General features: G+C 42.4%; 1 protein-coding gene and 1 long non-coding RNA gene across 2 annotated transcripts; one reads left to right on the top strand and one right to left on the bottom strand.

Moving 5' to 3' along the window:
• Positions 1–133: 133 nt before the first annotated feature.
• LOC129839127 (COMM domain-containing protein 1-like) lies at positions 134–13506 on the top strand. Its single transcript, XM_055906403.1, has 3 exons — positions 134–340; positions 1128–1415; positions 11923–13506. Exons 1-3 carry the CDS (start codon positions 167–169, stop codon positions 12028–12030), a joined length of 570 nt encoding a protein of 189 aa, XP_055762378.1. The 5' UTR covers positions 134–166; the 3' UTR covers positions 12031–13506.
• Positions 11357–13653, bottom strand: LOC129839128 (uncharacterized). The gene is made up of 2 exons (XR_008756990.1): positions 13511–13653; positions 11357–12077 (listed from the first exon to the last, which is right to left on the bottom strand). It is a non-coding gene; the product is annotated as an uncharacterized LOC129839128 (long non-coding RNA).
• Positions 13654–16551: the final 2898 nt, after the last annotated feature.

Genomic DNA, 16551 nt, shown 5'->3' on the forward strand with positions numbered 1-16551 from the left:
TAATCAACCTCACGTCGCTCTCAACGATGATTGGTGTGTGTGTGTGTGTATGGTTTTCGATGATATGTAGGCCAATCAGTGATTGATGTGCGTGAGTATGGTGAGAAAAACAACCAATGAGCGGGCATACACATGACAAAAGTCACGTGACTCGTGGGGCTGAAACATGGCGGATGTCGAGACAACGAAATCTTTGAACGGTTTGCTGAATGGAATAGCACAGCTAGTGTATTACAATAATGCTGAAATAACAGAGGAACTTTTGAAAAATGAACTTTATCCAGACTTAACGCCGGAGGAGTTTCGCGCGATGCATGAAAAGATGAAAGGTCTTTTAAAGGTACTGTGAACTTTGCATTTGGACATCATTCTCACCTGATTCCTCTTGTGTTGTTTGACTTGAGAAACGCAACTAGCGACATTATTATGGGGATAGGCAATAGGTAGCAAATAGTTACATGTTTCAAATGCTCAACCTCGTCCTGCAGCCCATATGCTTGAAACCTGTTTCTCTATTGTCTTTAATTGTCTCTGTTTTGGTAAGATTTTACAGACATAAAGCTTTCAGCTCAATCAGTTAATTTAATTTGTACAAGTGGCATTGTAAATAAATTGCTAGGATAGGGTGTGGATTCATTCATGTTGACAACGGTGCTTTTCAATGATAGATCAGTTTGTCTTCCCTACAGGCTGAGATTTACATGTCACTAGATGGCAGCACTAGAACACCTGTGTAGACGCATGTCAACTTCCCTTCAATGTCCTTGTTTTTTTAAAATGTTTTTTTATTGAACCTTTATGTAACTAGGCAAGTCAGTTAAGAACATTCTTATTTACAATGACGGCCTACCAAAAATGCAAAAGGCCTCCTGCCGGGACGGGGGCAGGGATAATAAATAAAATATAAATATAGAACATAACAAACATCTCGGCAAGAGACAACACTACATAGACCTAAGACAACAACATAGCAAGGCAGCAACACAACAACATGGTAGCAAATTGATGTGGAGATGACATTGTGTCTACATTTCTTTCTTGACCAGGCCAAGATAATACAACTAGAAAAACATCAACCTCTTTGTTAGACTAACAAATCTCTGCTTGTTTTCTTCTCCCCCTCTCAGTCTATCGCCACTGCTAACATGGATCAGGCCCAGCTGGAAGCCTTCCTGACTGCCCAGACCAGGAAGCAGGGCACGGGGGGTGTGAGCGCCGAGCAGGCGGCCGCCCTCTCCCGGTTCTGGAAGAGCCATCGGGCCCGTGTGAGGGAGAGCCTGCTGGGCCAGAGCCGCTGGGAGCCCGGCCTGAAGGGCCTCACCTGGAGGGTGGACCTCCAGACCTCAGCCAGCAGAGGGGGGGCCGCCAACATTCCTGTGGCCCTGGTGGAGCTGGAACTGGGCAGGGCTGGAGAGGTGAGAGAGGAAAGGGGAGTTGAAGTAGGGGTGGGGGGAGAGGAAAAGGCCCACACTCTAAAATACCAGTCACACTGACTGTACAAGCACATTACATGGCTGCCTGCAATTAGACAATTAGACCAATGTTATGTTTTGATTCCCAAGTTGTGCTTTCAGACATAGTAAATTATAGAAATCAACAGGCTTTCTGCTCTGGACTTGTTCCATAATGTGCCCCAGGTGGGTGGAATTTGCACATTTTGATTTTAAACCATCTAATTAGTCCTAAAGTTAAATCTCCACCCACCCAGCCCACCGGGTTGAACCTCTAAGAAATCTATTGTGAATATAGTTTGCATAGTCCTACATTATGAGGACGCTGAAGAGCACATGTCATTCAGAACGCATCAGTGGCTTTGTTCTCACCTTCCTCTTTACTGCTTTAGCAGTATATTTATTACATTGTCACAGTTCCACATTTTTGTGTCTGATGTACCAGCACTACATACACTAGTCTGCCTCTATCCTGTTAGTCCTCAACCTAACACATACAGTTGAAGTCGGAAGTTTACATACACCTTAGCCAAATTAATTTAAACTCAGTTTTTCACATTTCCTGACATTTAATCCTAGTAAACGTTCCCTGTCTTAGGTCAGTTAGGATCACCACTTTATTTTAAGAATCTGAAACTTCTGATCCACTGGAATTGTGAAATAATCTCTGTAAACTATTGTTGGAAAAATTAATTGTCATGCACAAAGTAGATGTCCTAACCGACTTGCCAAAACTATAGTTTGTTAACAAGAAATGTGTGGAGTGGTTGAAAAACGAGTTTTAATGACTCCAACCTAAGTGTATGTAAACTTCCGACTTCAACTGTATCTATAAGCTATATGCCAAATGTTGATTGGCTTTGGTTTGGTCATAGATCAGAAGGAAAAATAGTTTCCCTTGTTTGGTTTGTAAAGCCGCTATGGGCCAGAGCTGCTGGGAGCCCGGCCTGAAGGGCCTCACCTGGAGGGTGGAACTCCAGACCTCAGCCAGCAGTCTGGCGCTGCCCAGATATCCACATGGATATTCCATAGAGCGTCTGAGAGCGGGGATAATATGTTGATGTGTGGCCCAAATGGCACCCTATTCCCTTTAGGGCATTACTTTTGGCCAGAGGGAATAGGGTGCCATTTGGGACGCACTACAAGTCAACTGACAGACCCCAGCTGACGCCACCACCACGGAGGTTACAGGTCTGGGATCAGCTTGCCCCACTCCTTTCCTCATCTTAATCACCAACGGCCAAAGCACCAACCTGACTCTATTCCAGCTATCGGACAACGTCTTATCTGCATGACTGAGCTACATCCATCCTATGGTTGGTTGGTTGGTTGGTGGGTTAGTTTGTCCCGCTAATGCTTCTATAGCCTTGACTCTCTAGAGCAGGGCTGCCCAACCCTCTTCCTGGAGATCTACTGTCCTGTAGGTTTTCAGTCCAACTCCAATTTAGCGTATCTGATTCAGCTAGTTAAGGTCTTGTTGAGCAGCTAATTACTAGAATCAGGTGTGTTAAATTAGGGTTGGACTGAAAACCCACAGGATGGTAGATCTCCAGGAAGAGGGTTGGGCAGCCCTGGTCTAGAGTCAACTGCTTAAAAAGGCTATACAGAACTTTTGCTTCGGAGGGTGCTCTAGAACCAAAAGGGGTCCGGCAGAAATATTGCCCAGAAATGACCTAATTTAACAGGAGAATGAATATGAACCATACAGAATACAATCACGACAACATTTCAAATGGATTCCTGTTCCTTTTGCATGTCTCATCTTCTAATAGACCAGAGTGACCCGCTTTCATTCACACACAGGCCTATTTACTTCGAATCGGGTAGCTCCCTGTAGACTTGAGCTAAAATGGAGCACGACTTCCACTCCCACTTATTTAAATACACTTGGTATAGCCTAATAATGGGCTGGGTGGTGTCTGCCTCGGCTTTTATCTGGGGTCAACAAGATCTAATCTGACCCAATCACTTTCATGCTGTAACCACAGCCACTGTTCCTTTTCATGGGTACTAAAGCAGATTCAAAGCTGATTTATGAAGACATCATTTGTACTAGGGTGAATAGAAGTGGTCTGTTGACATTTTCATTTTGGTTTGGCAGTGGGAGAGACTGTTTTCCGTTTGTGAGAACTTTAACTAAGAATTCCAATGTGTGTGCTTCTTACAATAACGTGATAAATCGATAACTTCACTTTGTAGTCTAGTAGCGTAGTTGTAACATTTACAGCATGCAAACTGGAGGCCAACAGACCGTTGGTTGTCTCTGTGGAGTAAGGTTAGCAAGGTCACATGCAATGTTTTTACTGGTTAGTCGCCCCTCATCTATAAATCAAACAGTTGCACGAGTCTGAATTATGCAGTACATGTTTTCTGATAAGGAGGCCAATTTGGTTCTGTAACAGTTAGTAATTGGGTCAGTAATCGAACGATTGCTGGATCGAATCCTCGAGCTGACATGGTAAAAAATCTCTCGTTCTGCCCCAGAGCAAAGCAGTTTAACCCAGTGTTCCCCGGGCACCGAGGACGTGGACTTCGATTGGACTTCGAGTTCTCTCAGAGAACTTAAACACTTTTAGAGTGCATCGATGGTTTGCAACGTAGTTCATTCTCAATGCTTTTTCCCTCCGCACATGGCTAGCATAACAGCACATACTTAACCGAACAGGATAAACACTTGTATCATTCAACATGCAGTATCAGGAATGTCTTCACTAGTCACCAAACAGGCCCTACCTGAACTATTCCAATTAGAAATGCTTGTTCTGTACACAATGGCGCTGGAGGGGAGGCCTGTCGTCTTATCAACCCTCCGCACCTCTGATTCAGAGGGGTCGGGTTAATGCGGAAGACACATTCAGTTGTACAACTGACTAGGTATCCCCCTTTTTATCATTTGCCCAGTGATTGTGGTTAAAATATCCTCTATCCTACCCACACATACTATTCTCAGCAACTTTCTGTTTATCAGGTGCTGTGAAATAGTAAACCAATTCTGTTGGTTTTAGGGAAGTCCCCTGATGTCGTTGTTCAACGGATCTATTTACTTAGCTGAGAGAAGCTACGTAAATAGCACCACTGATGGCTGTGCTCTCCCCTTTGAGTATGACCACTGTACATGCTGTACGTTCTATTGAATTCTCAGCGCTCCAGAACTAAACCGGCTGTACGTGGGTAATGTATGAGGGTGTAGTTTCCACATCTTTACATTTCATATAGTGAGACATACACATGTTCCTGTTCTGTAGGCACGAAACGTCATGAAACATTTCAAAATGGAGGTGCTACAGGATCTTGTCCAATAAGAACACATATTTGTTTTTCCCCTTGTAAAACATTTTGTCCTACTGAACACCGTTAACTAAGCCCATCCACGTGTTGGTCTTTTTTCATCTGGATGACAGCCTAAGCCTTAGTGCATTACATTTGGCAGACAGTGTTTTGCACCAGTGATCTATGGAGTTCAGGAGCTCTCAGTTGACGTTTGATTTACAAGACAAGCTTGGATCGTTTGTCTCTGTCGTTAGGCGTGGCCTTTACCCACAGCGACCCAACCTCCATTACCTTGTGAAGTCAAGGACATAATGCACTAACGATATCAGGCCGAAAGAATGTTGATTGAATCCCTATGACCAAATTGTTTTTGACCAAAGTGTCAAAAGGGAAGGTTTTTTTCTGTGTGTGTGTGACAATTTCAAGACTTAGGAAAGTTAAGAAATATGATAGGTGTGAGGCATTCCAATTCCTGCCTATAGATGAGAGCTGGCATGTAACATTAGGTATCTTTAATTGGAGGGTGGAGAGTCAAAAGACATGGGAAGAGGAGGAGGATTGTTTATTACACATTATCTCCCTGTCCTATTTTCTCAGGATGTTGGCTTATAACTGTTCTTACATGTCAATGTGTTTACCTACATGGCAAACATAGACGGCATGACCAATTCTTCTCTCCACACAGGTGATTTCTCAGAGGACTGCACAGTGAAATCTTAAATTACATTTTTTCTGCTTGTCTTCTCTCCCATCATTCTTCTGTTTGTTGTATCTCGATAACAGTAACTGGGAGGACACTTGTATTCCCAGGGTATCCAGCCTGGTCTCATAGACTAGCCGGTGCATAGTAAATGTAAATCCGGCCCACTCAAATTAGTATGATATGTTACGTTTGGTATGGCTACATAAGACCGATGGTTCCATAAGAATCTCATCACGACCAATTTTAGCTAGTTAGCAACTTAAACTACTTGCTACTTTGCAACTACTTAGCATGTTAGCTAACCCTTTCCTTAACCCTTTAACCTAACTCTTAAACTTAACCCTAACCGCTAGCCTAGCTAACGTGAGCAAATGTTAGCCACCTTGCTAGAATTCGTAACATATCATACGTTTTGCAAATTCTTACCATATTATACGTTTACAAATTTGTAACATATTATACTTTTAGCAAATTTGTAACATATACGAAATGGGTGATGGACACCCACAAATGAATACGTACCATACAAAACGTAACGTATCATACCAAATGGGAGTGTATCGGATTTACATACAGAATAATTAGAAATGCTCTGAGACCAGGTTTGGGTATCATATCTCACGATAAGCCTTGGCTCTGTTTTGGCCAGCGCTCTCGTTATCTCATGTCTTGTTATTGTTTTTCCAGTAAACAAATACATTAGCGTTTCGCGTGATCCTGAGCGTGACCTTTTGAGTGCATTAAATGAGTTCTCTAATATATGATGACAGATCCGGTAGACTCATAGGTGCCTCCAATACGGAAGAAACTAATGGGTGTAGCAACAGTGAGTCAGCATTCCAACTCTGTGTGCATCCCAAATGACCCTGTATTCCCTACACAGTGCACTACTTTTGATCAGAGCCTATGGCCCTCAAAAATAGTGCACTATATAGAGAATAGATTGCCTGACTTGAGACACAGCCCGACTTGAGAAACTACTGTATTCAGATGTGGTTGGTGGTTATTGGCTATGCACACAATGGTGATGGAAGATAGATTTGGATAGGCCTACTGTTGTCTTTTGGTTGACCTGTCTGACCTGTAGTGTGTCTAAAATGACAGTTTGTATTCAGTGTCTTCTGATTCCTTTTGTATTATAGATGTTAGTCGCCTGTCAGTGTTTAGCAAACCATTGTCTCGGTTAATTGTGCCAGGTATGCTGTGTAGGCCTATATAGCATATCATTCTGTTTATTGTGCTGTTAACAGTGTGTAGAAGCAACATAAACACATGCATACTATTAATGCTCTCTGAGAGAACTTAAACACTTAGAGTGCATTGATGGTTTGCAACGTAGTTCATTCTCAATGGTTTTTCCCTCCGCACATGGCTAGCATAACAGCACATACTTAACCGAACAGGATAAACACTTGTATCATTCAACATGCAGTATCAGGAATGTCTTCACTAGTAACCAAACAGGACCTACCTGAACTATTCCAATTAGAAATGCTTGTTCTGTACACTGGCGCTGGAGGGGAGGCCTGCCGTCTTATCGGCTAGTTTTTTGTTGTTGCCTTGTTCGTAACTTGTTTTGTACATAATGTTGCTGCTACTGTCTCAGAGCTTCTGGACATCAGAACTGCGATTGTTCACCTCAAACTGGATGAAGAGTTCTTCAACGAGTCGGACGGATGGATATACTACTACAGACACCCAACCAGGCCCAGATCCCCGTGATTCGCTGGAGAAGGAAACCGAGATTTAGGGGAAGAAGACCCGGTTGCCTTGTGAGGATCAGGCGATGAGAGGCTAATCTGCCCTTGCCTTCCGTCCTGCTAGCTAATGTACAATCGCTGGAAAATAAATGGGACGAGCTGAAAGCACGTATATCCTACCAACGGGACATTTAAAAACTGCAATATCTTAAGTTTCACAGAGTCGTGGCTGAACGACGACATTAAGAACATACAGCTGGGGGTTATACACTCCATCGGCAGGACAGAACAGCAGCCTCTGGTAAGACGTGGCGGGGGCCTATGCATATATGTGAACAACAGCTCGTGCACGATATCTAAGGAAGTCTCGAGGTTTTGCTCGCCTGAGGTAGTGTGGTCTACAGCTTATCATGAGATACTCTATCTACCTAGAGAGTTTGTCTGTATTTTTTTGTAGCTGTCTACATACCACCACAGAGCGATGCTGGCACTAAAACCGCGTTCATTGAGCTGAATAGCGCCATTAGCAAACAGGAAAACGCTCATCAAGAGGCGGCACTCCTAGTGGCCGGGGACTTTAATGCAGGGAGACTTAAATCTGTTTTACCTCCTTTCTACTAGCATGTTAAATGTACAACCAGAGGGGAAAAAATTCTAGACAACCTTTACTCCACACACAGAGACACATACAAAGCTCTCCCTTGCCCTCCATTTGGCAAATCTGAACATAATTATATCCTCCGAATTCCTGCTTACAAGCAAAAATTAAAGCAGGAGGCACCAGTGACTCGGTCTATAAAAAAGAGGTCCGATGAAGCATCATGTTGTGGGGGTGCTTTTCTGCAGGAGGGACTGATGCACTTCACAAAATAGATGGCATCATGAGGATGGAAAATGATGTGGATATATTGAAGCAACATCTCAAGACATCAGTCAGGAAGTTAAAGCTTGGTCGCAAATGGGTCTTCCAAATGGACAATGACCCCAAGCATACTTCCAAAGTTGTAGCAAAATGGCTTAAGGACAGCGAAGTCAAGGTATTGGAGTGGCCGTCACAAAGCCCTGACCTAAATCCCATAGAAAATTTGTGGGCAGAACTGAAAAAGCGTGTGCGAGCAAGGAGGCCTACAAACCTGACTCAGTTACACAGGCTCTGTCAGGAGTAATGGGCCAAAATTCACCCAACTTATTGTGGGAAGCTTGTGGAAGGCTACCCATAACGTTTGACCCAAGTTAAACAATTTAAAGGCAATGCTACCAAATACTAACTGAGTGTATGTAAACCTCTGACCAACTGGGAATGTGATGAAAGAAAGAAATTCTGAAATAAACCATTCTCTCCTATTATTCTGACATTTCAAATTCTTAAAATGCAGTGGTGATCCTAACTAACCTGAGACAGGGAATTTTTACTAGGATTAAATGTCAGGAATTGTGAAACTGAGTTTAAATGTATTTGGCTAAGGTGTATGTAAACTTCTGACTTCATCTGTACATATTACCTTGACACCTGTGCCCCTGCACACAGACATTGAATCTGTATATAGCCCCTCTATTGTTATTTACTGCTGCTCTTTAATTATTTGTTATTCTTATTGCTTACAAGCCCTTAATCAACTGCATTGTTGATTAAGGGCTTGCAAGTATGCATTTCACTGTAAGGTCTAAACCTGTTGTATTCGACGCATGTGACAAATAAAATTGGATTTGATAACGTTTGCTACGTTGTACACTAATGAATATACACCCCCTGGTTACCTGTGTTTTCTCATGTACAGCCGAACGGGCATGTGGCACTATGTGGGTCACTGTGGGGTCATTGAGAACGTGTACAGGTGATCAGTTGCCGGTGCTACTGGTGTCAGCAGTCGCTCCGGTACCATTTCCCTCAGATCTGTGACAGTCTGCCGCTCCCCTGGTACTGAGAATGAGGCCAGCAGAGGAGCATACCCTTGAAGACAATATACCACTTAGTTGAAGTCTCTACTGTGCTGTTGGATGAGAGGAGTTATACATAAATTCAGTTGCTGTCACTATGGTGAATTTACTATCTTTTTTTCACCTGAGAGTAGAGGAAGATTAGGATTGAGGTGTGCCTCATATGGTACTTAGTTGACAATTTAGTAGGCTAAACAAGTTGGCTAAATACTAAATGTAATGGTATTGAGGCTAATGAGGTGCACTTATACAGTAACTGTTTTGCAGCCTAATAAAAGTAAATTATTATAGGTGTTCAGGGCAAGCCTATGCAAGGAGTCATTCAGCCTATGCAAGGGGATTACACAGAGTAACTTCATCTATCAAGTCCTACTCATTTTTATTTATTTAACTAGGCAAGTCAGTTAAGAACAAATTCTTATTTACAATGACGGCCTACACCGGCTGAACCCGGATGACGCTGGGCCAATTGTGCGCTGCCCTATGGGACTCCCAATCCCGGCTGGTTGTGATACAGCCTGGATTCACTAAGCCACGAGGTTTGCGTTTTATAGACTTGAGTGACAGTTGAACAATGCATATGGCATTCCATTAAGCCGAGGTGGATGGACAGCTTCAAGAGGGTCCTCTCTCTCGCCAACCGAAATGAACACTGAATCGTCCCGGGCAACCGACACGCTTCAAACCCTGTGCTTCAATCAAACAAATGACGGTGGAAAGAAATAGGGCAGCGGTAGCCAGTAACCAGGCAACCGTTCTTTAAGAGCGGTGATGGGGCCATTGTGTAGTGATGTCCACTCTCGGGAACAATCAGACTAACAAAGACATGGACAGATGGAGGGTCTTGTGTCCTATTGTGGCCACCCAGGGACGTTCATACATTTTTCAGTAATAAAGATGCTACACATCATAGAAATGGATGAGTAGATGGGCCAATCACACGATCTACACATGGTCTGTGTACACTGCTACTCATTTGAAAATATACTCTGACTCAAATATCTCAATGTTTTGCATGTCAGCAACCAACTTTTCAAGATGTATAACTTTCAAAATACAGAAATACAGCTGGTGTGATGCAAGTTATATATTTTGAAAACTTGATTGGTGACATGCAAACCATTTTGGGACTATATCCATAGTGGACTAATGAAAAATACCAAAATATAGTTTTTAGGGTGGAGTTTTCCTTTAAGGGCAGGTGCTATAGTTGCTCTCCTGCCTTTACTTCACTGTTCTGGGACCAGCTTCCATATTCTAGTCCTAACTGTGACCATTATGAGTTATGTGGCATCATGTTTAATACTCAAAAGTAGCTCTTCAAGGGGTATGGATGTCCTTGGACAGTCAACTGTTTTAAATTTTATTTTTAATTTTTAAGCGGTCTCTTTTTCCCTCATTTGTCCTTCATCCCTTGTGGGCTTTCGTCATCTCTCTTTGATGGCACACTGGTTAAAGGTCACATTCTCACTAGTGATATTGGAGGCAATTTTTTTTTAAATGCATCCGAGGGTAAGAGGGAATGAAAGTGAGAGTTTCAAGGGACCCTGTTATGAGTAGGGAAAACTCAAATGGCTATGCTACAGGCATAGTGTCACTATATTTAGGCCAACTGTTGCCTTTTTATTTGTGTCAGTAAGTGACGCTTCCTGTACCTCCCTAGGTCAAAAATCTCTGAAGTTGGAGACTTTTATCTCCCTCAACAACTTTAAAAATCTGCTATCCGAGCAGCTAACCGATCGCTGCAGCTGTACATAGTCCATCTGTAAACTACCCACCCAGTTTACCTACCTCACCCCCATACTGCTTTTATTTATTTACTTTTCTGCTCTTTTGCACACCAGTATCTCTTCTTGCACATGATCATCTGATGATTTATCACTCCAGTGTTAATCTGCTAAATTGTAATTATTCGATTTTTTTGCCTACCTTATGCCTTTTGCACACATTGTATATAGATTCTCTTTTTTTCTACCATGTTATTGACTTGTTTATTGTTTACTCCATGTGTAACTCTGTGTTGTTGTCTGTTCACACTGCTATGCTTTATCTTGGCCAGGTCGCAGTTGCAAATGAGAACTTGTTCTCAACTAGCCTACCTGGTTAAATAAAGGTGAAATAAAATAAAAAAATAAAATCGCACGCACCACTTACCACTTAACAGTCTTCTGAAATCTTTGTCCACTGTATTAGTTTCTTGGTAACACGTTAAAAATAACTTTATTGAATAAGCATAATTTATAAACCTTTAAAAAAAAATATTGATTTATTTTTATGTAGAAGCATTTATAATGGCTTATTCATGAATGTTTATTTCCATTAGTCCTTTTTAGTTTGTTGTCCATTGGAAAGAGAAAGAACAAGTGTTTGGTACTAACAGAATATGTCTGGACCACATCCTGGGCCTAGGATCCTTGCTTAACTTTCTGACCCCATTTTTACACACCCACCTCTTCCTGTAGCACAGTGTTGAATAAGCTTTCAAAAGGTTCAACGGAGGTCACAAACTGGCTTGGATCTCAGGTCCCATCTTTAGCACAACTGCAAAACAGTCTAGTTCTCACAGCTCTTTGATGTCATTCAATTTATAGGATGTTTATAGGAGTTTCCTCATCTGACCTTTGCTCCCACCTTTAAATAGGACTTGATGTGAACTTCTCCCTCTGCAGTACAGTTGAAAGGTTCCTATTATCACAATGTTTCTGATGTCACGTCATTTGAGCTACAGCCCTCAACCAATCATCCATGAAGTAGGCTCTACTGCCTGTTGTCTTGTTCTTTAAAATACTGTCCTTGTTTTACCTTTCCCTTCTCCTTCCCCCATCCCGTTCACTCTTCTCCGTTCTCATTTTCCTTCCAGGACTCAGACTTTGTGTGTCTGGAGTTTGACGAGGCGAAGGTGAACCAGGTGTTGAAGAAGATGGCTGAGATCCAGGAGAGCATCGACACCATCGTACACCGCAGCTAGGGTCTAAATGTGTGTGTGAGTGAAAGAAAGAGAGGAACGTCCCCATTCTGTATAAAAAAAAAAAAGGGTTTATTTTCCTGTCATTTCCCTTCTTTCTATGACTTGAACAGAAAACATTAGCCTGCCATACAGCAGACAGGACAAATATGCCTTAAAGATGTGTCTTTATACCTTTTTATTTACTGTACACACTGGCTAGCTAATTTCTTACAGTAAGTCCTATCTGTTGAATCTAACATTGGCCTTATATACTCCAAAGGGGATATTGTTCTATTGCTGCTAGAGAAGATAACATGCTGTGTTTTATTTGTTTTTGTGGCCTGGAAGGAAGACTTCTTTTCATGTACAGAACTTACACTACTGTTATGCTTGATTTTACGATTAGTGCAATGTCCATTTTGTACGTACCCATTGCCATTCCAGACAGTGACACGTTGATATTTTCAGTTTAAGCCTAGTAAACCTAACATCCCCTTGCTTAATGTTGGGCAGACAACTTGTACAATATCGTTGTTCCCAGATGAGCTGCTTCGTTCCACAGTATTACTATCACCATCGTGAATTTCCTTCTGGGGGAAATGTGCTTCACAGCCCCTCGAAACATTCTGACTGCCTGACCTGGCCTAGACTTTCAACACTGGGCACAGACCAGGGGTGTAGGATATTGGGTGAGGTGAGACATTCACAACATTGCAAATAGAACTGACAAGATCTGTTCTATGTACAACATATTCAGATAATTATTTTGCATGGTTGCACCCTCCTGGACAGCCCCACGTGCTGTCTCAATTGGCCCAATGGCTTACATATCCTTATTTTCTTGTCTCATTTATTTTGGTTTGAAAGACTTGATTTCTTGAAAAGTAAAATGATGGAAATGTATCTGGTCCTTTGAACTGTCAGTGATCATGAAAGAGAAAAAAACTAACATTTATTCATCCATAGTAATGTCATAAAGATGAATTTGTACAATGAAGGTTAGAGCTGGAACTATAAACCAAAAACAATCAATACTGACCGAACCAACCAGTTTTATCTAGGACATTTTACTGATATTGACGATAAGTAGCCTTTACTAGAGGAATGTGTCCTTTAAATCCAGTAAGTCTGCTAATATGCATTATTTCTAACTGGGTAATTGATAGCTACAACATTCAAATTAGTTTTAAGGGTAATACAAAAGAAGTAACTGGTTCACATTCATGTTATCAATTTATCGTTCAGTTGGTCGTTATCGTAATAATTTAGTCAATTTATCACGATATGGATTTTTGTCCATATCGCCCAGCTCTAATGAAGGTTCATGTCATCTTGTTACCCCCATCTGCAGAATGGGATATCAACCCACCGTAACAGGCTACCAAGCTAAACACTTTGGACCAGGTATCATTTAAAAAATAATAAACTGTCACAGTGTATCAAAGCCTGCTTTTCATTTTGTCTTTATAATTAATAAAACAAAGTTAAAGGACCTGATCACCTCTTTCTGCGTCGTCCGCATTCCAAGAACCATAGGTCCTCCTCGAATGTTCCTGCTCAAAGTCTGGACGGTAGCGATAGTGTTACTGTTTGACAACCAAGCCGACTTGCACGGACTGGCACTGCTGCCTCTGAAATGAGGAGGGGTGGCTGGCTTCCTGACGACAGGGGGGAGAGAATGACACTCAGGGCTTTGATAAGGTGGGGGAAGTTGATTCATACACACCCTTTGTGTGCCACCACCACAGGGAGCTGACTGGGTCTGAGAGGACAGATACACCCTCGTACACAAGGACATATTCTTGTGTGTCCGCATCACACCCTCCTTGTAAAGTGACAGGAGGAAGATCTCAGGCCTTATCTTGGTATCTTTAATGCGGTTGTGTGACATGATGATTGTAGTCACAAGGGGCAGGTTGAAGATTTGGTGGCTTACTCATCTGCCGTGAGCTGAGCTGACCTGTAGGCCCTGTAACCCACTAGTCTTCTAGTGTACATTCACACCCTCTCGCCGTCAACTAAGTAACCAAAGTCAGCTCTGTAATCCAGTCATCGTCAACTCCGTAACCCAAGTCAACTACGTCATCCAGGCACTGCCAACTACGTAACCCGAAGAGAAACCCAGCACTCTAGCCAAACATCTCAGCCTGGAGGTGTCAGCCTTACATGGGACCTGGAGGTCCCATTTTACAACTGCTTTAAACTGGATGTGGATTAGACAAGACGGCTACAGCTGTCATACTGTAACATCTAGATCTCAAAGGCATTATTGACGACTCATCACTGTTTGGTTCTATTTGGACCAATCCCAGCTTGTAATGTAACAGCATGTGTACCGTTGAGGCACATGGACAGTGTCCAAAGTTTACCAGAGTTCAAGAGGGAATTTTTAGTAAGGAGTGGGCTTTGGTTAAGGACTAGCGCAGGGGCGTGTGATGGTTTAGGCTTGAAAGTGCTCGCTGACGAAAGCATGACTCCGTAGACTCCCTGCTTACATCCCTGGTTGCCTCCCAAATTACATCATATTTCCTATATAGTGCACTACATTTGGGCCCATAGGGCTCTGTCAAAAGTAGTGCACTGTGTAGAGAATAGGGTGCTAATTGGGACTCAGACCCAGAGACATTCAATTAGCAGTTATAAATAAATCAGACTGAGTTCTAGTTGTAATTATGGCATCGGACCATGTTTACGACAGGCGATAAAGAAATTGACTTTCCAACTAACCCAATTATACCAGCCTGTAGTCATTCTTTTGTGTTTGAGTCTGCCTTGTATTTAGAGACAAGCAGCAAGGTTTCTGCCTCCCATGCACGTTCCTCGTCTTTTCATCGTGTTAGTGCATGTTAGATGGGGTCCACTGCATTAGCAGATAAAGTGGAGGAGGCCATGGTAACAGTGGTTGTGTTGTGGTTACTCAGAGCTCGCCAATCTCACACGGCTTACACTCTGTCCAACTCCTATTAGTAAACAAAATGTTACAGCGTGAAATCTTATGCGTTCGGGTCTTTTTGGTACCTGAACAACATGGATAACACGCATCTCAATCCAGCAGGTACCTAAGCACTAATGGTTTCCTTGGACAGGCCCAGGAGTGGACAAGATGATGCATTTTCAATTTGACATGATCTCCTGATAGAGAGAATTTGGCACGAATACTTAAGGCCCCGTACTATTGCCAAATACGGTTGTCACTCATTTGAGTGCTTAATACCACACACTACCAGTTATGAACAAGCATGACAACTGTACTATAGAGTTCTGCCAAATACAGGTGGGGTGGTGACACTCAAAGTTGAATCTAGTTAATATGTAAATAAGCAAGCAAGTGTGTGTGTGTGTGTGTCGCAACCAGAGTTGACTATTGAACTGGGAAATTAGGAACTTTGAGAGGCTTGAAATGGATTTAATTGCATTGTCACTTCCTTTTAGAGAGTCTTAATGGTGTTGGGGTTGACTGGAGAACAGGGCTTTTGCCATTCTCAAGTAAAGGAAAAGCTCACACAACACTGCTTCCCCGAAGGATGAAACGGCCAGAGTGACACTGCCGAGAAAGTTATGTTAAAGAGGACGTACTATAAGATTACTGTAAAGAGGAAGTCGAAGCATGTGAGGCAGAGATAGTGTACCGGAAACCCCTGTAGTCTTGAATCACCGGCCGAAACCTCTCCATAAGAGGATTTACCTTCTAAAACATTTCATCTAACATTACATCCTACTATATTTCACTGAAATCTGCAGCCAATTTTGTTTAGTCATTCATTTGAAAACGATGTATTTCAGTATAGAACATTGCATTTTATAAATGAAACCCTGTCACTTACAGTATACAAAACATTAGGAACACCTGCTCTGTACATGATAGACTGACCAGGTGAATCCAGTTGAAAGCTATGATCCCTTATTGATGTCACTTGTTAAATCCCCTTCAATCCGTGTAGATGAAGGGAAGGAGACAGATTAAAGAAGGATGTGTAAGCCTTGAGACAGGGATTTTGCATGTGTGCCATTCAGAAGGTGACTGGACAAGACGAAAGATTGAAGTGCCTTTGAACGGGTTATGGTAGTAGGTACCAGGCGCACCAGTTTGAGTGTCAAGAACTGCAATGCTGCTGGGTTTTTACATGCTCAACAGTTTCCTGTCTGTATTAAGAATGGTCCATCACCCAAAGGACATCCAGCCAACATGACAACAGTGGGAAGCATTGGAGTCAACATTGGCCAGCATCCCTGGGGAACACTTTCAATACCTTTGTAGAGTCCATGCCCCAACAAATTGATGCTGTTCTGAGGGCAAAGGGTGGTGCAACTCCACATTAGGAAGGTGTTCTTAATGTTTTGTATATACTATATCTACCCATAAAGATACAAACAACACATTTAATTATGGAGTCCATATATGAACTTGGGACCGCAAGCTCATAAAATAGATGGTAATCACAGTGGAGCTTTTGGTTCTGTAAAGGCAAGACAGAAACGCTGGTTGACATTTATTGTCATGAATCTTGCCCTGGAGGCAGAACTGAGCGATTTACGTTAACT

This window comes from Salvelinus fontinalis, chromosome 40 (genome assembly GCF_029448725.1).
Source record: "Salvelinus fontinalis isolate EN_2023a chromosome 40, ASM2944872v1, whole genome shotgun sequence".
Lineage (NCBI taxonomy): Eukaryota > Metazoa > Chordata > Actinopteri > Salmoniformes > Salmonidae > Salvelinus > Salvelinus fontinalis.

Bases quoted from the DNA above. Each gene is read 5' to 3' on its own strand.
- LOC129839127 (XM_055906403.1), top strand. From the start codon at position 167: ATGGCGGATGTCGAGACAACGAAATCTTTGAACGGTTTGCTGAATGGA. The intron at 341-1,127 runs GTACTGTGAACT...TCCCCCTCTCAG, and splicing joins AGATGAAAGGTCTTTTAAAG to TCTATCGCCACTGCTAACAT. The intron at 1,416-11,922 runs GTGAGAGAGGAA...TTTTCCTTCCAG, and splicing joins AACTGGGCAGGGCTGGAGAG to GACTCAGACTTTGTGTGTCT.